General features: G+C 56.2%; 1 protein-coding gene across 1 annotated transcript; it reads right to left on the reverse strand.

Moving 5' to 3' along the window:
• Positions 1-4,551: 4,551 nt before the first annotated feature.
• Positions 4,552-11,908, reverse strand: LOC114013741 (maestro heat-like repeat family member 5). The gene is made up of 19 exons (XM_055820043.1): positions 11,653-11,908; positions 11,083-11,162; positions 10,782-10,907; positions 10,558-10,637; positions 10,321-10,441; positions 9,896-9,988; positions 9,417-9,521; positions 8,811-8,979; positions 8,146-8,243; positions 7,585-7,734; positions 7,234-7,388; positions 6,752-6,896; positions 6,499-6,636; positions 6,120-6,293; positions 5,868-6,023; positions 5,590-5,691; positions 5,209-5,311; positions 4,833-4,892; positions 4,552-4,745 (listed from the first exon to the last, which is right to left on the reverse strand). Exons 1-19 carry the CDS (start codon positions 11,768-11,770, stop codon positions 4,609-4,611), a joined length of 2,310 nt encoding a protein of 769 aa, XP_055676018.1. The 5' UTR covers positions 11,771-11,908; the 3' UTR covers positions 4,552-4,608.
• Between the last annotated feature and the right edge of the window lie 13,088 nt (positions 11,909-24,996).

Genomic DNA, 24,996 nt, shown 5'->3' on the forward strand with positions numbered 1-24,996 from the left:
CAGGGCATGCTGGGAGCTGTAGGCCCAGGGCTGCCCCATGGCCGAGTTGTTCCCAGGGCATGCTGGGAGCTGTAGGCCCGGGGCTGCTGGCAGCCTTGTTGTTCCCAGGGCATGCTGGGAGTTGTAGGCCCAGGGCTGCCCCATAGCCAGGCTGTTCCCAGGGCATGCTGGGAGCTGTAGGCCCAGGGCTGCCCCATAGCCAGGTTGTTCCCAGGGCATGCTGGGAGCTGTAGGCCCAGGGCTGCTGGCAGCCTTGTTGTTCCCAGGGCATGCTGGGAGCTGTAGGCCCAGGGCTGCCCCATGGCCATATTGTTCTCAGGGCATGCTGGGAGCTGTAGGCCCAGGGCTGCCCCATGGCCAGGTTGTTCCCAGGGCATGCTTGGAGCTGTAGGCCCAGGGCTGCCCCATAGCCAGGTTGTTCCCAGGGCATGCTGGGAGCTGTAGGCCCAGGGCTGCCCCATGGCCAGGTTGTTCCCGGGGCATGCTGGGAGCTGCCATTGCCCACCCTCACCCTCCTGGCAGCCATGTTGGGCTGGGCAGGCACAGCCTGTGCTGGGGCTGTGGCCGGGCTGAGGGGACCTGTGGCCGGCCGTGGGATGAGGGATGCTCTTGGGCTGGCACAGGGGTGTCTGCTGCCTGCTGGCTGCCCGGGGGTTCTGTGGGGAGGCTCCAACCCCCTGGAGTGCCAGGCCCCGGGGCAGCTGGAGTCAGGCCCGGCCGGGGCAGCCCTGGGGGTGAGCTGAGAGCTAAGGAGGGAAAGAGGCCCCGGAGCCACCCCGGCGTTTGTAGTTCCTGCAGGAATAGGGCTAGCGTGTTTTTCTGCTGACTCCGACAGGGCTCTGGCTACACCTGCCCTGCTGAGGGACTGGCAATATGCAGCTGCCTGGGAGAGTCACCAGACGGAGTATGAGTGCTCAAGCCTTGTTTCCCTTGCTGGAAAACACTCCATTCTTAAATACAGCCTGTCAGCGGCGAGATCCAGGCAGTCGGGATTGCTTCCTGTAGGGAGCAGCCTGGTGACTCGAGGCTGCTGCCTTCAGTGGCAGAGCTGGACACTTCTCGCTGACAGGATTAAGTTATAAAGAATCACTAGGAGAGGCTGCAGCTAAAGCAGTGATTAACTCCACCTATTGAATAAGCTCAGTAAGGGGTGGCAAGCTTTCTGAGGTACCTGGGCTATACCAATAGACGAGGGTAGTGGGGTAACGGTGTGTTGCCTTCAAGACCATACAGCACAGAGAATAAATGAAGTTCTATAACAACAAGTAGAGTGCAGGTGCCCCAGGAAAGTTCAGCTGAAGTTCACCAGGTTGTTGACCACCAACGATCTCTAAAGACCCCAAGAAAGGCCCCCAGGAACAAAGTGACATATGCAAGTGCCTTATGCATATGTAAATAATTTTGAGGAAGTAGGTAGTACAAAGTACATCTTCCCATCTGAACATGCTCAGAAAGGACCCTGAGGGGCTGGATATTGAACGGTGGAGCGTGTTGATGGGTCGTAGCTTGGTTTTTTTCCTTCTCACGCAAAATTTCATTTTGTTTTGTGGGTAAGCAAAACTGCATATTGCAATGTGTTTCCTTGATTGGTAGTTTTTGCATAACACGTGGGATCTGCAGACCTGCAAACCTGTTATGCAAACGTGTTATGCAGTTTAAACCCTGGTGCCTGGATACCCCAACAAGGACACATGCCTGGAATAAGGGTTCGCAAGTCTGGGGTATGCCATGGTTCTATTCCACGATTCACAACAAATCGCTCATGAACATTTCCTGAGTGGAGTGTTCTGATGGGGTGGGGGATTTATTCCCATGTTTCAACTCTGTTATCTAGTTTGGACTAAAATGTTTAAGGCACCAAGCCCATACCCCATTTATTATCCATTTGAATATGCCAACCTGGGGATAACATGCCTTTCTATTTGTGGTGTATGGATTCACCGTGGGGTCTCAATACATACTGGATCCCCCCTTTGCAAGGGGCACAGATCCCCTGCCCAGCAGGCAGCTCGTTGAGGGGCCCACCAGGACCTTCTCTGCCAAGCTGCTTTCCAGCAAGGTGGCCCCCGCCTGTGCCAGGGCCTGGGCTTGTTCATCCCCAGGGGCCAGAGTTGGCACTTGTTGGACCTGATGAGGTTCCTGCTGGCCCCTTTCTCTAGCCCAGCTGGGTCCCCACCTCCCAGCACACCCACTGTGGTACCAGACACCCCCACCCCCCATTTTGTGGGTGCCAGCAGTGCCCATTGCCAGACCATCCCCACTGGGTTCAGGCACTGAGGGTGAAGCAGCCCCAGCTGCGGGATGGATGGATGAGCTCCACAGATAGATCCATGGATAGAGGAAAGATTTAACATTTCAGATGAGGGGGCAGGCCAGGGGGGTCCCAGCCCTGCACCCCACCAGCTGCTCACTGGCAGGGGAACCCACTGCTCTTGTGGGAGCAGCGCTGCCACCACGGGGCTTGCAGAAACAGACACAATGGAGCCGGCAGTGGCATCTCCACCAAGCCTTTGGGCAGCCCCACAGGTGGGAGCAGCCCTCCTGCAGGCACAGTCCTGCCCGGCACAGTCCTGAGGCTGCCTGCCCACGTGCCCTGCCCACGGGGACATGGTGCTGGGGCCTGGGCTCTGCTGGGGTGCTGCTGCCTGGCCCCACGTGGATGGTGCTGCCCAGGCCCATGGAGCTGATTCTGTCTGGTGTCATGGGGCTCCTCTTCCTCATCCCCATTGGGCTCCTTCTGCCCATCTGCACAGGGCTGCTTCTGCTTGGCCCCGTGTCCTCCCCTTGGCCTTTGTCCCCATCTGCCATCTTCTCCATGTGCGCATCTGCCCCCAGCAGCTCCACTCAAAGGACCTGGGGCCACCCTCTGGCCTCCAGCAGCCCTGGCTAGAGCTGCTCCTCTTTCCTGCTGCTCCTCTTTCCTGGCAGGGGGGAGGGAGACAGCTGTGGGGTGGTGGTGTGCGTGGTGTGTGTCCCACTACAGACCGCCTCTTGCCACTTGGCCATCATTACTTGCAGAAACTTTTGGTACTGCCTGGTCACTATACGGGTGTCCTGGACGATATGGATGAGCTCCCCAGTGAGGTTCTGTGTGACCATGGCCATGGCTGAGGGGCTGCCGGGGGTGGCTCCACATCGATGGGGCTCTACACACTGTCCCTGCCATCCAATGGGGAACTCCTCATGCTTTGGCATCCCTGCCATCCACAAGGAATTCCTCCTCTGGCAGCTCCAGGGAGAGGCCCTGGCCAAGGGCAATTCCCAGCTTCCCACTGGCACCCAGGTTGCCCTGATGGACCAGGAAGGTGCAGTGCCGGGCAGTGCCACTGGCTCTGCCATCACACCAGGCCAGTGGTGTGGGACACAGTAGAGGGAGCCCAGGTAGAACGGCCAGTGCATGACAGGGAGGGCAGCAGGGCCCGTGGGGGCTGGTGCTCCCTTGGCAGAACATCTGCGCTCGCCCTGCAGTAGAGGATGGGGAAGAGAGAGAAGGCTGCTGCCCTGCAGCGCTCATGCACATGTGCAAGCCCACGTGTGCAGGTCCAACTTCTGTTAGTGAGGACTGGCAGGTTTCTTGGACAGGCACTGGGAAGGCAGTCAGGTGTCGGGTGGCCTGAGGGTCCTGACCTCTTCTTCCTCAGCCAAAGTGCCGCGAGTCCCAGAATCACACAATGGTCGTTGTTGGAGGGAACCTCTGGAGGTTATCTAGTCCAACGCCCTGCAAAAGCAGGCTGTGCTAGAGCAGGTTGCACAAAATCCTGTGCAGGTGGTGCTGCAATGTCTCCAGAGGCCTCTCTGGGCAGCCGGTGCCAGTGATCTTAAGCTGGAGTGCTGTGCAAGGGTCCCTGTGCTGGTGGGGGGCAGTGCCTGGGCTAGCTGCAACATCAAGGCACTGCAAAGGGGCAAGGAGATGATGAGCACAAGCCCATGCCACGCTCCCTGCCTCCCTGCATGACAGTGCCTGTTGCCAGGTCCCTGATGGCTGTGGAGGCCACCTGGCACTGGGCACCCTCTACCCTGCAGTGCGCTGGAGCTGTCTTTGCCCTGGAGCTGTCTTAGGCTCGCGCTAGTCCACCCAGGTCCTGAGACCTTCCTTGCACCCCAGACCCCTCTGCAGAGCCTCAAGCACTCAAAGGAAGCCCGCTGGACTGGGGGCCTGGTCCCTAGACTTGACCATTCCACTCGAGTCCCCGCGGCACTCCTCCATAGGTGTCTGTAATGCCCCAGAGCCTTCTGTTGCTCGACTAGCCAGACCTTGGGAGCCCTCCCGAGGCAGTCATGGTGACCCAGGCACTCTGTTTGTCCCCCCGTCCCTCAGGGAGCCCTGCAGGGTCCCTCTGGCCCCCTTAGCACCTCTGTACTCTGCATGGAAACCTTCCCGAGTGCATCATGGTGCAGGGACGTGGCAGTGCAGTAGAAGCAGATACTGTGGTGTCGCTGGGGTGCCCGGAGAACTACAAGGAGGTCAGAGCTGGGACCACCCATCCCATGCCCTCTCCTCGCTGCCCGTCAGTTCTACTTGGGAAAGACACCCTGGGTTCAGGCTTCTTGTTCCAGCTTTATTGAATTGCAGCCGTTCTCTGGAGAAGAGCTGCACCTCTGCCTGGCTTAGCAGCACCAGCAGCACAGTGATCGCAGGGTGCATCGTGACGTTTGCCGCACCCTTGGAGTGCTCAGGATGGAGGTGGTCTGAGCTGCCAGGGAACAGATGGAGGGTTCATTGTCTTCCTCCAAGGTCTGAAGGGCTGTGATGGAAAGAAACGGAGCAGAGATGAACTGCCGTGTCTGCGAAAACCACCGGGCATCCCCTCCAGCCCATGCTCCCTACTCACTGTGGCAGATCTCAGCCAGCTTCTCCTCCCTTTGGTCCTTCAGGAGCTGCCCAGCAAGCCCTAGGGACAGAGCTTCATCAGACCCGCCACTCCCCAGCATGCTCCCAGCAGCACAGCCCCCAGCGCAGCTGGCTGGGCTGCACGCCCTCCTCCCCCTCACCAGGCTGACCCCAGGGAAGAGCAGTAGCTGAGGCGGGTGGGACTGAGCAAGGCAGCCACCGAGCCCACCTGCATGGTCAAGGGTGGGAGAGAGAGGCCAAGGCCCTGCACGGGGCAGCCGAGGCTCTGGCAGACACCGGGCTGCTCCTTGCTGCCGGTGCAGCGGCGGGACTGGGGCTGGGCTGCCAAAAGCGGGACCCTGGGGGCTGTGGCTCACCGATGAACCTGACGGCCGTTGCTCGCAAGGTGGCCTGAGCATCCTCCAGGTACGGCAGGCTCTGATTCAAGTACTCTTCGGTCCTGCGCCTGTCCCGCTGTAGCTGGAGAGAGCACAAGGGTATGGGCATGTCACACAGCCTCCCCAGCTGGCCGGAGCAGTCCCGCCTGCCAGCACCCGCCGCTGCCCAGAGCCCTCCCTCCCGCTGGGTGCGGGGAGAGGGGTGTGGAGAAGAGCGCTTGGAGCTCTCTTCTCGAGGACAGGGAACAAGGATGCAGCTCCAGGCTGTGGGCTGCGGGCTGCAGCAGGGCAGGTGAGGCACAGCTGCAGAGCGCGCAGGGCAGACCCGTGGCGCAGCGCTCCTCCAGTGGTTGTCCTCACCAAGCACTCTGCAATCCTCCATGTCTGATGGCTCTGCAGCAGGTGTTTGAGCTTTTTCCACTTGAGGAGCTCTGCTGCAGCGAGGAGGGCTTCCCTGGAGGCCTGCAGAACAGCAGAAACTGGGAGATGGCACCACGGCCTGGGGAAGGAGACCTGGCATCTCCCTGCCTTTTCCTTTCTTCCTGGGGTCATCCCACCCTTAGGAAGCTGGGAGGTACCCTGGCCCAAACATCTCAGGTTTTCATCCCTACATCACTGCTTAGCTTTGGAATCTGTACCTTGGCCACGCTGTGGATTTGGTCACTCATGTGAAAGATGAGAGGGAGCAAGCCCATTTCCACTTTTGTCTTCATCTGCCTCTTGTTCTTCCTCACCACAGTCTTCATTAGGTCTCTGAAGAGGCTGATGGAGAGCTCTCTCACCTCGCCGAAGCCCTGGTAGAGAGAAGCAGAGTAGGACTTGCGTCCTTGTAGGTAGCTGTCCCCGACCAGCGCCTGGACACAAGGCTTGGGCTCCCCTATCAGCCTTACCTCAGCAAAGAGGGGCAGGAGCTTCTCCATCAGCTGGACAGCGATGGGGCTGGCCTTTGTCTTCAGGTGACCTATGACGTTTCGCGAGACCACCAGGGACTTCATCTTGATATTTGTGTTGCCGTCCTCCAGGACCTTCATCATGTCTGGCATGAAGACCTCCATTTTTCTTGCCTGCATGAAAGACAGAGCTTCTGTTTCCTGAAAAGGACTATGCCCAGCAAGCTCCCCAGGCAGCCACCAGGCCCCACCATGGCCAGGAGGGCCTTTGGAGCAGTCACCCAACCTCCTGACTCCCAGCCAAGGCCAATCCACCAGCTTATCCGCTGCCCCAGCCCCTGGCTGCCAATATGGCTCCCTTTGATGATGCCCTGCTCACCATCTCAGCTCTCTCTGACAGCGTCATGAGGCTCCTGAGCACCAATGAGAGCACTGCTGGGCTTGGATCCCTCAGAAACCTCAAGACTTTGTACATTGGAGAGAATTCCTCATCCTCCAAATCAGTGCAGGTCAGCAGCTGAAAGAAAGCCAGCGGTGAGTGACCAGAAGAGCCAGCATGACTCCCCACACCGCGCAGCTGTTCCCATCAGCAGCTGAGGACAAGAGCACTGGGGCTTCTTCTGGTAACTCACAGCCAAGCGAACGAAACAGGTGTCCTCCTGGTATGTGTAGAAGAGCCTGTTTTGCCGGTCCTGGAGTTTGATGAACAGCTCCTTCAGAACCTTCTCCAAGGTCTGGGCTGTGGAGAGCATCACCTCCCACAGTGCCAGGGCAGTGCTGCAAGCCAGAGCGTTCTGTCAGCAGGGTGACCCCATCCCCAGCAGTGTGGCCTGGGCCAGCCCTGCATAACACAGACCCTCCTCCCTGGGCAGGCAGGAGAGGGCTGAGGTGCTGTGCTCCCCATGGGGTGGGACAGAGGGTGGTGGCGAGGCTCTGGGCTGGCTTTGGTGCTGGGGACGCGGCCAGCCCACCAGGGCTGGAATGGGTGCTGGGACGGGGGAAGGGCCCCGCTCCTCGGGGGTGTCCTGCGGTACTCCTTGGGTCTGGCAGCCAGAGAGTCTCCGGGTCCCTCTCACCACTAGGAGCAAGCCCTCCTGGCTGTCAGGACCGCTACCTGTCTCCTCGTGGAGCGATCTTCAGCAGCGTGGTGACAACGTCCCCAGGGCACTGGTTAGCCATCAGGAGCAGCAGTGACTCCATGCTACGCTGGCCTGACTCCATGGTCACGTATTCCCAGGATTCATAGATGCAGCTCATGATCTTTGGCACCTGGAGGGGACACAAGTGATGGTGGTGCTGCCACTGGAGGGCAGCCATTGCCCCAGCTGCCCTTGCCATCCCTCTCCTGCCTTAAGGTGGCTTCAGGTGCCTGAGACACCTGGCTTTGGGCGGGAGGCAGGGATGGAGGGAGGAACAAGGCGGGCCAGGGCTGAAGGACAGGGTAATCCAGCCACAGGCCACTTACATCTGTCAGCCAGACGTGAGGGTCTGCCATGACCACGTCCATCACACTGCTGCCCAGCGGCTTTTTCTTGGCATTTAATTCTCTCAGGGTATCAATGATTGTGAGGACGATGTCTGTCCTCTCAGATGGTTGAAGGTATTTTGCAAAGGCCTATGGCAGGAAGGAAGGGAGTGAAGAATGTCACGTTGAGCGCCCTGATGGTGCTGCTAAGCTGGACAGTGCGAGCAGCCCTGGTGAGAGATGCACAGCAGTGCTGGCAGCAGAGGCTGCAGTCACTGCATGGGGGAGGATGAGAAGAGAGGGCCCCCAGGGTGAGGGAGGAGGCTTGGGCTCTGGGGCACAGTGTGCTGGCCCTACAGAGAACCAGGGCCTGCTGTTGGCCAGGCGGAAAATGCTGCTTGGGCACTGGAGTGCAGCCCTCGCGTTGTCCCTGCTTGGGGACAGCAGAAACCCTGCTGAGAGCAGGGACAGGGAGGCCACGCCAGCCCCGCTCATTTTGGATGCCTTCTCACACAAGAGCCCTGCTGATGCCACAGGCAAGGCACGGGGGCAGCTCCTTACCATGGCAAAGTCTCTGGCGGTGGGTGAACAGCACAAGGAGGTGGTCTCGGCTTCCCAAGCCGCTGGCAGCTGTGCATTCTCCTCCGACAGTGTCGTGCCTAAAGAGCAGGGCAAACACAGGAGAGTGCGTGAGACCCAGCTGCTTTGCCAGCAAGCTTACCAGCTCCTGAGAAGAGCTTTGATCTAGGAATGGCTGAGAAGGGAGGTGATGACCCACAGTGAAAGGAGGAGGTGGTGGAGAGAGATGTAAATGAAAGGGTGACCTGCCTCCCGTGTATTTATGCCAATGCTCCTGGCCTGGTCAACTCCAAGGACCTAGAGCTCTGCATGCAGTCCCACAGTTAAACTGTGGTTGGAATAACAGTGACGTGGGGTACGGCTCGCATGGATGGAGTGCTGTGGGGCAGTGGTACAAGCTCTTCAAGGAAGAGGGGATGAGGAGTGGGGCTGCCTCCTGAGTGAAGGAGCAGCTCAGCTCCACGGGACGATCAGCTGTGTGGGACACAGCGTGGGTCAGGAGCAGGGGAGAGGCGGTGCTGGTGACATGGTGGTGCCTCCAGCAAGCACAGGAAGGGCCCGCCACAACGCGCAGGAAGACAAGCAGACGGCTCGATTGATGTCGCTGTGCAGGGGCGGGGGAGGCAGCCCACCACTGCTTCTCTTACATTTTTGCTGGCGGGTGAATAGGAAAAGGGAGAAAAGGGCATCCAAAGCCACACGGCTGGTCTTTTCTTCCCCAGATGACACGAGCAGGAGGAGACGTCCAAGCAGCTGCCCGAGGACTGGGATGAGGATCTCTCTGCAGGAGGCATGTCTGTCCTCATTTTGAGCAGCCTGGGTGAGGGAGGCAGAAGAGCAGAAGGGCTGAGGGCAGGCGCCTGGGGCCAGAGCCCCGGCCCCAAGAGCGTGGCCAGGGCTGGACCCAGGTGTGCCAGAGCTTTGCAGGACCATGCTGGCCGCGGCTCCCAAAGCAGCTAGCTGGGTGGCAGCCCCGCACAGGGAGAGCTGCCAGGCCTGGGCTCCCACCATGTTCCTTGGGCAGTCCCATCCAACACAGGACTGGGGGCAAAGCTGGCTCCTGGCAAAGAGGGGGCTGGGGAGAGAAGCCCATGGGAAACAGAGGCACCAAGACCCCCACTTCAGCACAGAGGCTGGCAGAGCACCCAGACCTGTGCCCAGGCTTGCCCTGCAGGCACCTCAAAGCTGCCAGCTGTGCTGGCGCGCAGGGAATGGGAGGTGGCCTGGCTGGAGAGTACCTGGTCCTTCCATACCTCCAGCGAGGAATAGCTGGCCAGCAAATGGCTCAGCATCCTAATCCTGCCCACGGTCCTCTCAAGCACAGCTGGTCTCTCAGAGCTGGTGAAAGCCAACAGCACCTTGGAAGAGAAAAGCTGCTGGTGTGCCTTGCAGCTCCAGGGCTGGACTTGCACAGTCCATCAATGCTTCCTCTGATCTGGGGCAAAGCCTGTAGTGGCGTTCCTGCCCCTAGGGTCCTTCACAGGCTTTGGACAAATGCCCCGAGCCTGCCTTGTGGCCAGGCAGGAAGGCAGATGCCACCCACTGCAGCCGCTGTGCTACAGAAGAGCCTGGTGGGTAGCCCCCGGTTACCCAAGGCAGGTGCGCACCCTCCCTGCCATGTTGTCTCTCTGCACGGCGCTGGCGTGGGGACCACCCACTCAGGAGTGGGCACCCCCTTCCCTCCAGGGTGAGGAATGGCCCCTGTGAAGCCCACTCTTGGCCCATGCCAGACCTGAAAGATACTCTGCAAGTTCTCCTTGCTGACTCTGGAGGCAGGAGAGCTGAGCACCATTGTCTCCAGCATGGTGTCCATGGCATTCAGGGTCTGCAGAGAGGACAAAGAGTTGTGGCAGCGATTCTACTGTTCCTCCACCCCCAGGAGACTGATCTGAACTCCCAGAGCCACGGCAGGAGTCCCACACGGCCTCGCAGTTTCCAGGAGAGACCCAGGGGCAGACAGTGTGCTGCGGACAGAGCAACCTGTGGCATTGGATGGGGCCAGGCCCACGGGAAGGGCACAAAGGGACGAGGGTGGGAAAGCAAAGGCAAGAGCCTGCCCTGCCTCAGATCTCTGGTTGTATGGCAGCACAGGGTTATCAGGGAGCAGCCCAGAGGGACTGGGCGCTCCTGCAGGTCCCTGAAGTACCCAGCACGTACCCTGAAGTAGAGGGAAGTGTCCAGTCCCTCCATTTCCTCTGCTGGAGGAAGCCCCAAGACACTCAAGCAGCAGGCATGTAGACTGCTTTTCTCTTTGCCCTCCAGCACCGTCTGCACTGAGCTGCAAAGAGAGAGAGGGGCCAGTTGGACACCGATGCTGGGAGCAGTGCCTCGAGGCCTCGCGCGGGTGCACACAGGCCTCTGAGGAAGGGGTCCCCAGCAGGGATGGGTAGGTACCTCAATTCGGCGATGGCAAGCATGGCAAGTTGCCGCACTGCTGTGCGCAGCTGGTCCCTGGGCTCTTGTTCCACCAGCTCCTACAGAGCACAACCGAGATGGGACCTGGCAGCTGCCAGCACCCAGCACCACCAGCCCCTTGCCGTGGCCAAGCATTGTCCTCACAGGGTGCCAGTGCCGGGGGTCCTTGCCCCCTTCCCTAGAGCCACCGGGTGTCCCCTCACCTTGACCTTCTCTGCCAGCTCGTATCCGTGGCAGAAGATATCCAGGCCCTGTGACAAGCCATGGTGCTTGGCGGTTCTGCACAGGCTGCAGATGCTCTCAAGAAACTTCATCTTCTGGCCCTCCTCCTGGCAGCGGGGGGACAGAGAGACAAACGGGGAGTGTGAGAGGGGGGACACAGGGGCAGCAGCACCACAGCACTGGGGGTGCAGGAGAGCTGGCAGAAGCAGCTCTGCCCAGCCCGGCAGCAGAGCCCCTGTCTGCCGAGGCTGGCACAGCCACATTCGGAAGGGCCGTGGTTACCTTTTCTGGGCTGCTGGCAAAGGCTTGGATGAAGTCCACGCTTTGCTTCTCCTGTGTGTACACAGGCAACCAGCTGGCATCTAATAAAGGGGGAGAGCAGGGAGGGCTGTAGAGAGGCTGCGGGTGGCAGGAGAGCAGAGGAAGATGTGCCCTGTGTCCAGCCCGTGCCCACTCCCCTGGCCCAGTCATCCCGTGTGTGTCAGGGCTGGAGGGTGCCTGGCAAATGGGCTGTGATGCTGGGGCACAGTGCGGTGGGGAAAGCCCCGGTGCCCAGGGCTGAGGAACTGGCTTGCAGACGGGCAGGAGAGGTCCCCATCCCACAGCACCGCTGCCTCTGGCTGCCTGTGCCCCAGGCCAGGAGCTGGGTCCCCCCCTCTGCTCTCTCCCTCCTTGGGACAGGCTGTGCTGGGGCCACTTCCAGCGCTGAGCAGCCCTGTCACCCAGGCAGCATCGTGTCCCCAAGCCATGGGACCCCTGCTGCCAGTGTGCCACGGAAAGATTATCATGGCATTGAGCATGGGGCGCTCGCTGGCCTCAGCCCTGCCCAGGCCGAGAGGGCCCCTCACTCACCAGTCACCAGTGGCTGGACCACGCACACCTCGTGGGGCTCCGGTGGAGACCTGCTCTCCTGGGGAGCCCCATCCTTCTCCCAGGCTACACTGGGGAATCTGGGGGATCTCCTCATCATCCTGCAGGACAGAAAGGGGTAGGTGTGGGGAAAAGGGAAGCTTTGGCGAGACGCCTGGGCGCCGTGGGGCTGCTGGGTGCAGCAGGGAGAGACGTGGGCTGTGCTCGGGGGCTCCTCGCCCGCTCCATGCTCCTGCCCTGTCCCGTTGCTGTCCTGATGGAAACCGTGGGCTGGGGCCACGGCCGTGGTGAGTACATGCACTGCAGTGTGGTGTCACCAGATGAGGTCACAAAGACCTCACTGTGACCCACTGGCCCAGGAGGGAGGGGCCCGGAGCCCCCGGGGGGGGCATGGGGCTGGTTCAGCCGTGGGCACCTGGGTGCTCTCGGGGTGCCTCCAGGCCCCTCCTTGACCTCCAGTGTATCCCAGAGCCCCTTGCTCAGACGCCCCGGCATGCCCGCCAGGAAAAGGCCTTTGAGATCACCAAGTCTAACCATTAACTTGATGGTCTGCCAAGTCCATCACTCAAGCATGGCCCTAAGCACTACATCTAGGTGGGTTTTTAAACACCTCCAGGGATGGTGTTTCCACCACCTCCCTGTGCAGCCTGTTCCAATGCTTGACCAACCAGTCAGTGAAGACATTTTTCCTAACATCCAATCTAAACCTCCCCTGGCATACCTTGAGGCCATTTCCTCTTGTCCTATTGCTTGTTACCTGGGAGAAGAGACCAAACCAACCCCCACCGGCCTGCAGCCTCCTTTCAGGTAGCTGTAGAGAGTCTGAAGGTCCACCCTCAGCCTCCTCTTCTGCAGGCTAAACACCGCCAGCTCCCTCAGCCACTCCCCATCAGACTTGTGCTTGATTCACCAGCTTCACTGCCCGTCTTCGGGCACGCTCCAGCACCTCAGCGCCTTCCCTGTAGTGAGTGGCTCAAAACGGAACACAGCACTTGAGGTGCGGCCTTGGCAGTGCTGAGTACAGGAAGACAATCACTGCCCTGGTCCTGCTGGCCACACTTTTTCGACACACACTGGGATGCTGTTGGCCTTCTTGACCACCTGGGCTCACTGCTGGCTCACGGTCAGCCAGCTGTCCCCCAGCACCCCCAGGTCCTTTTTGTCCAGGCAGCTTTCCCAAGCCTGTATGTAACATTGTGGGAGGAGGTTGTTGTGACCCAAGGGCAGGACTCAGCATTCTCTGTGTTGAACGTCATACAATTGGCCTTGGCCCACGGATCTCCTGTCCAGGTCCCTCTGAAGAGCCTTCCTACCCTTAGGCAGATCAACATCCCCTGGCCCAGCTTGCCGAGGGTGCACTCGATCCCCTCGTCTACATTGTCGATAAAGATACCCATTGGCACTGCTGTTCCCCTGGCCTGGCAGCCTTTCCTCGGGCCGCCTGCTCTGCTTTGTGGGTGCCGAGTGCCTGTGCCTGGGGTGTGGGTGGCCTGTCCCGGGGTGTGGGGACCTCTCCCTCAGGACAGCAGCCTCCTCTTGTTACCCAGCCTCTCTGCCTGGGTCTGCAGCCTTTGAGTCGGTGCTGGCTTCACCCCAGTGTAACACCAGGTGCCTGCCAGCACATCTCTATCACTCTCCCCCCCAGCTGGACAGGGGAGAGGAAAGGCAACAAAAGACTTGCGGGCCAAGAGAAGGACAGGGAGAGATCGTGCACCCATTACCATCACAGGTAAAACAGACTTGGCACAGGGAAATTACCTGAATTGATAGCCAGCCCAATCCCAGTAGGGTCATGAGAAAAAAACCCTAAATCTTAAAACACCTTCCCCCGACCCCTCCCTTCTTCCCAGGCTCAACTTCACTCCTCATTGTCCTCCACAACTCCTGGCGGCTCCCCAGCCCTGTCTGCTCCCTGAGTGGCACCTTGGGACCCTCCCTCCCTCCAAACAAAGCAGGGTTATACCACTCACTGCACATCTACAGCGCAGCCAGAGGCAGGTGCGAGGCAGCCATTCTCAACTCTGCCTGTGCCTCCGTCAGCCTCTCCAGGCTCCTGGCACTTCATGTCCTCCACTGGGCGGGAGAGAAGGAGGGGAAGAAGGTGAGCAGCCATGGGTCTGCTGCTCGGCTGCAGGAGCAGTGCTTGGGGACAGGGCCCAGAGCAGAGAGACACTCATGGCACAGTGGCAGCTCAGCTCCTTCTCCAGGAGCTTGACTGATGGGAGACAGGTCGCCCGGGCTCCCTTGGCTCCTTCTGGTGGCCTGTGCAGTGGGAAGGGAGAGGGAGAGAGCTGGGTGAGCCCCAAGTCACCTCTTCTCTCTTGTCAGGCAGCTCTGGCCGAGAGCTGCCTGCAGCCACAGGGGCACCTGTGCCCAGCTGCGGGGCTGGGTTCCCCCTGCTGTGCCTGGAGCATCCCCCCAGTTACCCCAGCAGTGTGCCCACCCACAGCTCCTTCAGCACCCAGGAGCTGCAGGCAGAGGAGACACAGCATCAGGCCCCACTGACCCCCAGCCCTGGGCAGACGCAGGTGCCTGCACGGCCCTGCCCCATGGGGAAGGGCACAGGGGCAGGACAAAGCCCCATGGGGTGGGACAGAGACATTTCCCAAGGCCTGGCTTGCTCCGTCCTGCCTGAGCAGCTGCTTTAGCCCTTCCCTTCTGGAAACCAAAAGGGGACCAGTGGGTGCAAGGCATGGAAACATCTGCCCCTCCCTCCCTCCCTGCTGGCGTGCATCCTGCCCCCTGCCCATGCTCTGCATGGGGGGCAGAGGCCATTCATGGGATGGTGTGGGCACGGCTGGGAACCTCTCCTGCCCGGCCGTGGGATGTGGCACCACGCTCACCCAAAAGTGGAAACGGAGGAGCCACTGGGCATGGCAAGGATGATGGAGGTCCTGTCATTGCCACTGCCTCCCTCCTCCTCTTCTCGTTCCTCCTGTGCTGCCTCCTTCCCACTGCTCAGCACCCACAGCTGGTCCAGGGCCACCCCCACTCTGTTGTTTAACTTCTCCAAGTGCATTCTATTCAGGTCCTTCTGCTTTCACAGAAGAGTGTGGAACATCAGCTTTACTTCAGCTGGCAGAGGAAATATTAAAATATCGGTGAGTAATTGCTGCAGGGCCAGTGGGGTGGAGATGCATGATGCTGATGGCTGAAGTCTGGAAGGAAGAAGAGTGCTACAGTTCTAATCACACTGTTGCTGTGAGAGAAACCAGATTTTTTCAAGCTTGACTGCTAGGGACTTGTCTGGATGTGGGTCTTGGGAGGAAGAGGAAAGCAAACCGAGGTGAAGGAACACACTGGCTCATCAGCTGTTCCCCATTTTCTTTCAAAAAAAAAAACTTTTTAAAAGCTGAGGTTTAAGATGATATTATTACACTAAGAAATACTGTAAAATATATTTATGAAAAAGTCTTTGTCTTTAACTAGGCACGGCTTCACTTGGGCAGTGAACTCGGGGAGCTCCAGGACAACTGTAAGGAGCAGGTGGTGTTTGTCCTGAGCCCCTGAACAAGCGAGATGTGAGCAGCGCCATCCGGACAATTGATACTGTGCGCAGCTGTGTCATGGTGGTCACTCCACCGCGCTCGGGCGTCTGGGCGATGCCCCGGCGTGTGTGAACCTTATGCAGCATGAGATAGTGCACGCCTGCACTTAGCCTAAACTTAGAAATTGACATACATACGCCAGACATGTAAGGTATTTTTGGTTTTTGCTGAGTATAAAGGCGGGCAAGCTGCGGGCCCGGGCGAGAAGCCTCACGGATGTGCGGATGCACCATGTAGAAATTGTCCCAGTTCCCGAGAGACTTGTGGCACTGGCTGCAAGGGGGCTCCCAGCCGAAGGGCGGGCCTGGATGACGTTCAGGTGGTAATTGGTGATGTATCCTTCTCTTAGACTCTGTCATGCTTTGCAGTAACGTTTTGATGCTTCGCTCCTGTTGCTCTTCTATGATATTGTGCATCGGAACCAGTACCGTTTCCTTTTATCATACTGCATGCTATTTTCCTGTATTACACTGTAATCTAGTAAGTGGCCTTCATTCTTATAGTTGACTTGGAATTCATTTGTGCTTGGTATGCAGTCAATCAGCAAAACAGAGAGCTCGTGGCATGGGTGCTGTGACCAGTCAGAGGAGCGCCCAGCTCTGCTGCTCTGGCCTGTGTGGAGCTGCTGGGGCGGGAGGTGGGGGGAGACATGTGGGGGTGCACGGCAGGGGGTACCCATGGGGCGGCAGATGCAGGAAGGGCCACAGAAGACACAGGAGGAAGCCTGTGGAAGGGGACGCTGTTGGGGCCGCATTCTGGGCTGGAGGTGCTCGATGGCTCATGAGTCGAGGTAAGGATGGAGCGATCACGCAGCAGGTACTATCGTGGGCAAAACAGACTCAGCTTGGGGAAATTAGTTCAATTTATTACCACTCAAATCAGAGCAGGATAATGAGAAATAAACCCAAATCTGAAACACCTTCCTGCCAGCCCTCACTTCTCTCGGGCTTAACTTTACTCCCGATTTCCCTGTCTCCTCCCGCCGGGGGAGGGAGAAGGGCAGTTGTGGTCAGATCATCACATGTTGTTTATGCTGCCGCTTCTTTCTCAGGGGGAGGACCCCTCACACCCTTCCCCAGCTCCAGTGGGGGTCCCTTGTGGGGTCACAAGTCCTGCCAGCAAACCTGCTCCAGCGTGGGCTCCCCTCTCCATGGGTATGCAGGTCTTGTCGGAAGCCGGCTCCAGCGTGGACTTCCCGTGGGGTCACAGCCTCCTTCAGGCATCCTGCTCTGGCGTGGGGTCCTCCCAGGATGCAGGTGTACAGAATGTGGTGTCATGACAACATGATGATGCAACAATGTGCGCTTGTTCTATATAGCATCTTGCTGGGAGACCAGCCGTGGTGGCCACAGTTGGGTGCCTCTGGAGCAAGGGGTGCCAGCGCAGGATCAGAGCTCCAGGAGAGCTCTTGGAAGGAGCCATGGAGCACCGTCTCTCTGGTGGTGCGCGAAATGTAGATGCACAGCTGAGCGCACTGAGGAAGAGGGGAGAGGTGAGCAACCAGCCGATGGGGAGGGCTCAGCCTGGGAGCCTGGAACATGCAGGCCTGCCCCAGGGGCTCAGGAAGTGCCTGGGGAGCTGACAAGGATCGAAAGCTGGGTGGAAGCAGGGAGGGTCTGCAGGCAGCCTTGCCTCTCTGCCCAGCGTGGCTTACGGCTAAGCAGGCGGGAGGGGTTGCTGCAAAAGGACACAGACATGGGTTGCGGAAGGGATGGGAGTTGTGGGGAGGGGGGCAAGGAAGCAGAGAGCAGCTTTTGACTGGGCTGCTCTTGGCGCTCCCCGTGGTTGGAGTCTTCCAAGAACCTTGCGAGCGCTGTGCAGCAGGCTTACGGAGATAGTGCCTCAGTGCCCGCGTCTCCCTCTTTCTAGCTCGGCAACAGGAGACAGCCACTGGCAGAAGGAGCTACTAGGCTGCTGAACCTCCCACTTGGGGTCAAGATCCCAGTGTCACCTAGCTCCAGGCCTGTCTTCTACAGGACAAGGCTGGGGGAAAAGGTAAAGTAGAAAGGGGTAGAAAAGCTCTCCGCTTTGATGGTGTCCCCACCATTCCAAGAAGTCCTTGTGGCCACCTGCTCGACAGCGAGTGCTGTAGCCCTTCCATGTGGCAGCACTGGAGAGTAGAGGGAAGCTCCTGACTCCCTGGTGTGGTGATCAAGAGGAGGACTTGTGGGTTTTCTGGACCGGTTTCTGGCACTGTGAAAGTGTGTGGCCCGGGCCCTGGCTGCAGTGTGTCCAGGTCTTTCCCCCAGCCCAGCCCAGCCCAGCCCAGCCTGGCCCCCACAGTCTGGCTGTGGTGCTCTCCGTGCGTTCAGAAGGATGGAGCAGAGCGCTGGTCTTCAAGTGACCTTTACCTTTTCACAAGCACCACCTGGCACCTTTTAGCTGTGGTCTCCTGCCTCCTTTACACTCTGGAAAATCTCTCCTACAGCTTCACCAGCCCTCTGGTTATTTCAATCTGGGAGATCCGTACTGCCGCCTACTGAGCACAGAATACAAGAGTCTGCATGACCCGCACCTGCGGGCCTACCACCAGCGCCAGGACAACCTGCAGAGGCTGAAGAGAGAGGGTTACATCACCAGTGACAACAAAGTAGGTCTGGACATGGGGCTGATAAAAGCAGCCCTCCTCAAGCAGGCTTCCCAGAGCGCTTGCTGCAGCTGCCTGTTGCTGGTGGGGAGCACAGGGCTGTGGGGCTCGTTTCCCTGGGAGCAGAAGCAGCGCCAGCATCCCTCTGGCAAGTCCCACTCCGGCTCTTCTCAGGCCGCCTTGCACTGCCTGAGTGTTGAGGAGGCAGCCGGTGCGAGGCCTGGAGCTGCAGCTAGGAGCACCGCTCAGCCATGGCGTGGTGGAAGAGGCAGGGGCCCTGCCGCCGGGAAGGGGAGGGGAGGGTGAGCAGAGGAGCATCTCCCCTCCTGCTGGGTTTGGGCTGTTTTGGGGAAGGCAGTCTGCGTAGCTGGCTGGCAAATTCTTGAGGGATGTCTCCCCTCATCTCTCCATAGGTGGTTTGCACTCTGAAGGAGTTCAATGATTACAGGCAGTATCTGACCACACTCAAGCTGGAGGCAGAGAAGATGTTCATCCGAGAGGAGGTAGAGCAAAGCGGAGTGTTTGTGGATGCATGGTGCCGAGGGCTGGGGCTTTACTTGTGGCACCTTGGGGAGGCGGTCAGTGCAGGAGAGGTGAGGGCTGTGCTGCCGGGCTGGGCTCTGCAGCGGCTGAGCTAGTGCAGGGCGCAGGCAGGAAAGTCACATGCAAGCATGCAGAGCCCCGAGGGCCGCGTTTCTCTTCTGCCCTCCTTGCGTGGCTGGAGCAGAGCGCTGCCCTGGGCCTGTGGGATGCCTTAGCACACGCGGGCAGGAGTGCTCATCCAGGCAACAGCAAGCCACAACTTGGTGTCACCTTTCAGAAAAAGCTTTGGGAAGACCTGGCCAAATTAGAGGGTACCTCCAAACTGCCAGGACGGACTGATGTTTCTTGCCTGCGAGAGTGGTTGCTGCAGGAGCAAAGGAGGAGTTTGCCAGCTGCAAAGAAGAGGCAGAGGTAAGAAAAGGCCAAGTAACGCTTGCTCTTGAAGGGGGCCCGTGATCCCCGATCAAAGTCCTGGAGCCTCACGTTCCAGTAAACGCACGAAGCCCAGCGGTGGAAGGAGCCTGTGCTGGCTGCGAACCCATCGGTGGGGTCTGTGTTTGGAGCCTTGGACAGGCAGCTGTAAGCTGCTGCAGGGACTGCTGGAGCAGCGCAACACGTAGCAGGATGACAGGAGTGGCTGAGCAGAAAATGGCCTGTGCAAGACGGACAGAGCGGCTCCTTCTCAGATGCCTGCCTTTCTCTTGACAGGCATCTCACCGTGATCGAGAAGCGGATTGAAGGACTGGAGGCTCTTGAGAAAGAGCGACGCCGCCTCCAGCAGCTTGAGGGCCAAGAACAGCAGCAGCAGGGAAAGAGGAGACAACCAGGCAGCCAGAGCAGCTCCAAAAAGCCTGCCAGCAAAGGGAGGCCAGTGAGTAGGAGCCGGGTGGATGCCGGGGGCTGCCTCTGCTGTGCAGCAGTGCGTTGGTAGCCGGGCCTTGGGAGAAGGTGCTGCCATGCACACAGGTGCTCGGGGCTTGCGACAAGTGCTTGGCTGCTGAGGAGGTGGCTACTGGCTGGTGTGCCATGTGTCCTCACCTGAGGGTGGCTGTCAGATCCTGGGTCTGCTCTGCCAGCCCACTGGGTTGTAACCCGTTCCTTGCCTCGCCGGGGACTAGCTCGTCTCCCTCCTTCTATCATTTCTTTTCCCCTGTGCGTCTTGGACATGAGGCACTAGCCCTTTGTGATGCAAAAGCGTGCCTGGGCACTCTGAGTGGTCCTGTCTGTGCACAGACTCACATTTAGCATGAACCTGCGAGCTGCACTCAATGGGCTTAGCGTCCATGGTGCTGGTTTCACATGCGGGTGAAAACTCTGGTTTTCATCCAAAGACTTCTGCATCCAAAGGTGCAGCACCCCTGAACCTGACAGTGCCGGTGATGGGACATTTGTGAGTTGGTTTTCTCTTCAAGGAGGTCTTTGATCAGCTTAGTGGAGAGCCTGCTGTTGCCCGGTTCTCCTTAGCAGGGTGCCCGTTAAAAGCTGCCTGGCTCCATGCCCTGCAAGAGCCTCTCTGGAAGTGTTTCTGCATAGTGTGGGGTGGTATCTGTGCCAGGGTGAAGGCTTCGGCTCCTTCTGCCATGGCAGTCAAGCCGTCAAGCTGCAAAAGAGCATTTGATGGGAGAGGACAACTTTGGGCTGCTGCCAGGCTCTGTTCTTGACTCGTGACTTCTTCCCCACTTTGCGTGAGGCTGGCAGCCTGCGGTGGACTTTCAGAGCGCCTCCTGTCCCAAGAACACTTCCTGGCTTACAGCCAGGTCATGCAAGGAAAAGGATCGTTTCCTTCTGTGCTCTCAAAACCTGCGTGTGCCAGGTGGCGTACAGAGAAACCAGATTTTTTCAAGCTTGACTGCTAGGGACTTGTCTGGACGTGGGTCTTGGGAGGAAGAGGAAAGCAAATCGAGGTGAAGGAACACACTGACTCATCAGCTGTTCCCCATTTTAGCGTTCCAAGCCTGCCGGACAAAAAGCATCTAAGAGCACACCGCCTAGGCTGCTGAACTATGGTGGCAGAAGACCAGGAGCTTCAAGAGATGGCTGAGGCCATGGTCCAGGAAGTGCTGAAGCGGGTGAAGTGAAGCTGTGCAGGAATTGTTCCTGAATGTTTAACAGAGTTACATGGGACTTTCAGGGACTGCTAGCACTACACAAATCTGGCTTGAGTGCTTGGGCAATTGGAATTAGTTCAGACTTGATTTCTTTTTGAAATAACATGGCTGATTATCATTCCTTATTACAAATAAAAGCAGTCCTAAGTAGTTTGCTTTTAAGGCCAGAAAGTTTTTCTTCTTTTTTCTTGCACTTTTATTTCTTCCATTTCCTGTTACCTCTTGCTTCAGTTCCACAAGGAAATACTGACAGCTTAATAACCACGGTAATAGCAATAATCAAACAGCAGGGCTGCTATTAAAAAAGAAAAAAAAAATGAGGTGAGGGCAGGAAAAAAAAATAATCGCTGAAATCCAACATGTAGCCTCAGTTCACATCTATGATAAAGCAGCGGGGAAGTATTGAGCTAATGGTTGTGAGCTGCCAGCACTGCTGCTGCAGAAGATAGCAGGAGGTCTCTCAAAAGACTCATTCCTACCCAAGGATACCGATTCATCACACTAATCCAAACCCCACTTAAGAGAACCCTAATGAAAAATGGGTAAGAAGTTGTACCCGAGCTCCCTGTTTTGTAACCAACTGTGATGAGAGTGTAATACAAACCTCTGAAACCCCGATTTCAGAAACCTGGTGAGATACACCATCATCAGCCACCATGTCTGGGTATAACCACCTCTGCCCCCTTGCCATTCCACGCAGTAATTCTCTGTAGCTTTTTCTGGAGAGCAAACTGCAGCCAACCAACCAGTTAGTTACCGGCCTGGTCTGCCCGTGTTCCAGTCAGGGTCACCTAACACTTTCAGCAGCTCAGGTGCGTACTGTACAAGCCCAGCAGCTGGCCTCCAAGACCCAGAAACTCCACCTGTCTTAATCTCTCCTAAACTTAAAAAGTGATGCTCTCTGCAAGACCCAGTAAGAACAGCACAAGGTTTAAGCTTCCTTGTCCGAGAGTGCCAGCTTTTCCTTCTGAGACCACAAAGCACCGTCTGGATCCAACAGAAACGGGGCTGGTAACCAGCTTGCTGACTGCTAGTGCGCCGATACGGTTCGCTGTCTTCGGGACTGGCCCGGCAGTTTCGTATAGGCTTTGCCACTCCTATCTAGCAGCGCACAGCGGGACCAAACAGCCTAAAATGCCCCGCAAACCACGCTTCAACAGCATTGCACTGAATTCCTGCAACTGGTGGAAGGTATTGAGTGGAACGATAGGAAATATACCATGCAATAGTTCTATTTTTTGTGAGGAACAATAAAAATGCTTAGTCAGCCAGGGCTGATGAATTTTACCGCTTTTGAGGATTTGTGCAAGTGGTTACTGATGGATGATCAATACGCCAGCCGGGCAGGATGCTCAATACTGCAGCTTGCCACATCCCCCAGCAGAAGTTTGGGGAAGTATATGCCCCAGAACACACAAAAGGCAAACTGATTATTCCCCACAGCTCAGCAAGAACCGCAGGCAAACTGCTGTCTTCTGTACCACCTGCACAGCCTGTCACCACGTTCCAGGAGAAATGACCTAGGCTATGCTAAGACTCAGAAATCTCTAGAAGTCCCGTTGATCCACGCGGTACGATAGCTGTGTTACCCTGCTCAGAGACAGCCGGTTACTGACCTGGTGGAACTGATACAGGGCACTGCTCGCCTTTGGCCTTCTCACGCAGAGGATCGCCTTCCCACAGTCTCTGCCCAGATGCTCGGCAGCTTTTTGCTGGGGGTTTCCAGGAAACAAAGCAACCACTAGCAAGTGGCCTAAAGCTCTTCTGACTCCACACACTGCCCACGGACTTGCTTCTCCAAACAACTGAGTTTTACTAGACCCTTTGGACACTGTATATTACCCTTCAATCTAGCCACAACACCACCTTTGACAACTCCTTTGGAATGATTTACTATCCCATTGATCTCAGCCTTCCGAGATAAGCTATTTAATTGTGACTTCCCATCGCTCAGATGGATCCTCGCGTCCTGGATGAAAAAAGCAGCTCACGATCAAAGTGAGAGGACAAAGATGCACTGCGCGAAAAATAAATACTACAATATCGACGGCATGACTGGCTGTTGGCTATTTATAGCCTTACACTAACGTGTTATCTGTTGCAGAATGGCTGTGTGATCATGGCCATGACTCCCTTAAAGATCTTTGTGAAACAAAGTTAGCGTAAGTTAGCTGAAGCAGGCCTTGCAGCTATGCTGAGGCATGCTGATAAGGAAGCTGAGAAAAACACTGACCTTGTGCCTAATGTTGTAAATAACTTTGAGGAATTCGCGTAGACAAGAGAGGAAAAAAAAATATGTAGCTAGCTATCCGCAGAAACCGCAAGTAGGAGGACGTATGAAAATGTAACCCTTTAGAGCTTAGCCAATCAGCAGATGACTAGTAGGCATAATTAACTGGAACTGTATATATGACATAATCGCGCCGTAATAAATCGAAGCTTGCTCTATCACTCATATTGAGTCGGCTGCTTGCTTCCCCTCGCTCGTCAATGTGGCGCCCGAACAGGGACATCCCTCCGTCTTGTGCTCCGTCTGAGGGGTGGCATGCAGATCTTTGTGAAGACCCTGACTGGCAAGACCATCACCCTTGAGGTCGAGCCCAGTGACACCATTGAGAATGTGAAGGCCAAGATCCAGGACAAGGAAGGCATTCCCCCCGACCAGCAGCGGCTGATCTTTGCTGGCAAGCAGCTGGAGTTATCCAGGCCATAACCCGCCCATATTGGATAAGCTTATTTTTTAAAAAAACTCATGAATAAAAGACAAAGGTTGATATTTGCAAGACAGGAAACCGGATGATCAAGCTTGGGTAGGTCAACCCTTTTTCAACACACATAAGCATAACTTGCTTCGCTTGTCCTCTGTGAGGGCGGAAAAAAGTATATGTGTTACGCTGTAATAGAAAAGGAAGCCCTTGCATTCTTACTAAAGATCTTCTGATATCTGATAAGCCAGGCCCCCCAAATAAGGTGCAGTTTCCACTAGAATTACATAACGCATTTACAGGAAGTACTGGAGTTATCTTTAATAAGAGATCTCTGAGGCGGGGCCCATTCCACAAAGTCACCTTAGTTTTTCTCGTTCAACAAATGAAACTCAGGACTGCAGGAAGCTGTCCGGGACAAAGAAGTGGAGCTGCTTCTCAGTATTTTCATAATATTAAAGAATCTCTTTTTGTCCAGGCAAGAGCATTCTTCCAATACAAATGCAGGCTCATTAACTAAAAGTGATTCTGGTGAAGTCAAGCAAAAAAACACTCCGCTGATGAGGACACCCACTATGCTGCTACCCTGAAACCTAACCTGAATTACAAAACTACCCGTTTAACATTCAGTGGTTCTTTGAAATAGGTATTTGTAAACCACATCACTTTCACTTTATCAAGCAGATCAATTTTCAAATTTATATCCTTAATTTCACAAGTGTATAAACCTGCAGCTCATTCATACAGTCTCCTTCGCTTTCACCTCCTTTCAGTAGGCTACGCTCACCTGGAGAAAGCTGTCGTGGGTGCACGCTGAAGCAGTAGGACCAGCACAGCCAGCCAGAGGATCTGTGTGGGCTGCTGCTGAACAGCTCTGTGGTGTGGCTGCAAGAATTCAAACACAGCTATCAGACTGCCGGAACTTGTGTCTGGTGTGCAGTTCTATTGCTTACTTCGATTAAACATTTCAATAATCACACAGTAAGCGAAATTCCAGAAATTTATTGTTACCTCCCAAGTCATTTTAAGACCAATTTCTTAATCTTAAAAATACTTATTTTAAGATATGTATAGATATATTAAAAATATATATTGTAAAATTGATAAAACACACACATACATGCAGAAACTTCATCATCAGTCTTTTCTGTCTTAATATCACCTCCCTGATTTGGCTGCTTGAGTTTCTTGTCACAATACACCACAAAGTACATTCACATAGCTGAGCCTAGGTGTTCATACACACATACACACTTGTGACCATGTGAATTTTAAGACTTACAAAGAAAATGAATTATCTTAACCCAGAGTGTGTCATTCCGAAGAATATCATGACTACTCCTGAACTACCACTCACCAGAAAGGTTTTCAGATGTAAATGAACCCTACAGGCACAGATGTATGCCAAAGGTGCGACTGGACTTGCACTGTCAGGTGGCACCAATAACTAACATGTCTCACATGGTCTCCATGACTGATTTTTCATTATTAGACACTCTCAGATAATGAAGCTTCAACGCATTTCTTTCACCCGATTCTACTACTGTCAAAGGTTTTGCAGATAGCCGAAAGTAAACAGAACTAAATCCTTACAATAATTATGGTCTAAGGCTAGTGGGGAAAAAGAGACTTAGATGAGCATATTTTATTTTACTGACTTTTCAGTAAGAATCATAATGAAAAACCAGGGAAATCTTTTTGTCACGCAAGTTAACAAACAAGTTTGAATACACACAAAAAAAAATACTTTGACAAAGTTCTACTTTGATTTCATTTAATGGGACTTCAAAAGTGAAATCAAGAGAGTCAAGCATAAGATTGAACATACATTCTTC

This window comes from Falco peregrinus, chromosome 16 (genome assembly GCF_023634155.1).
Source record: "Falco peregrinus isolate bFalPer1 chromosome 16, bFalPer1.pri, whole genome shotgun sequence".
NCBI lineage: Eukaryota > Metazoa > Chordata > Aves > Falconiformes > Falconidae > Falco > Falco peregrinus.

Excerpts from the sequence above, each read along its gene's own strand:
- LOC114013741 (XM_055820043.1), bottom strand. The coding sequence starts at position 11,770 with ATGATGAGGAGATCCCCCAGATTCCCCAGTGTAGCCTGGGAGAAGGAT. Across the intron at positions 6,637-6,751 it reads CCTGTTTCGTTCGCTTGGCT|CTGCTGACCTGCACTGATTT; the intron begins GTGAGTTACCAG and ends GCTTTCTTTCAG. Across the intron at positions 6,294-6,498 it reads TGTCAGAGAGAGCTGAGATG|GCAAGAAAAATGGAGGTCTT; the intron begins GTGAGCAGGGCA and ends TCTTTCATGCAG.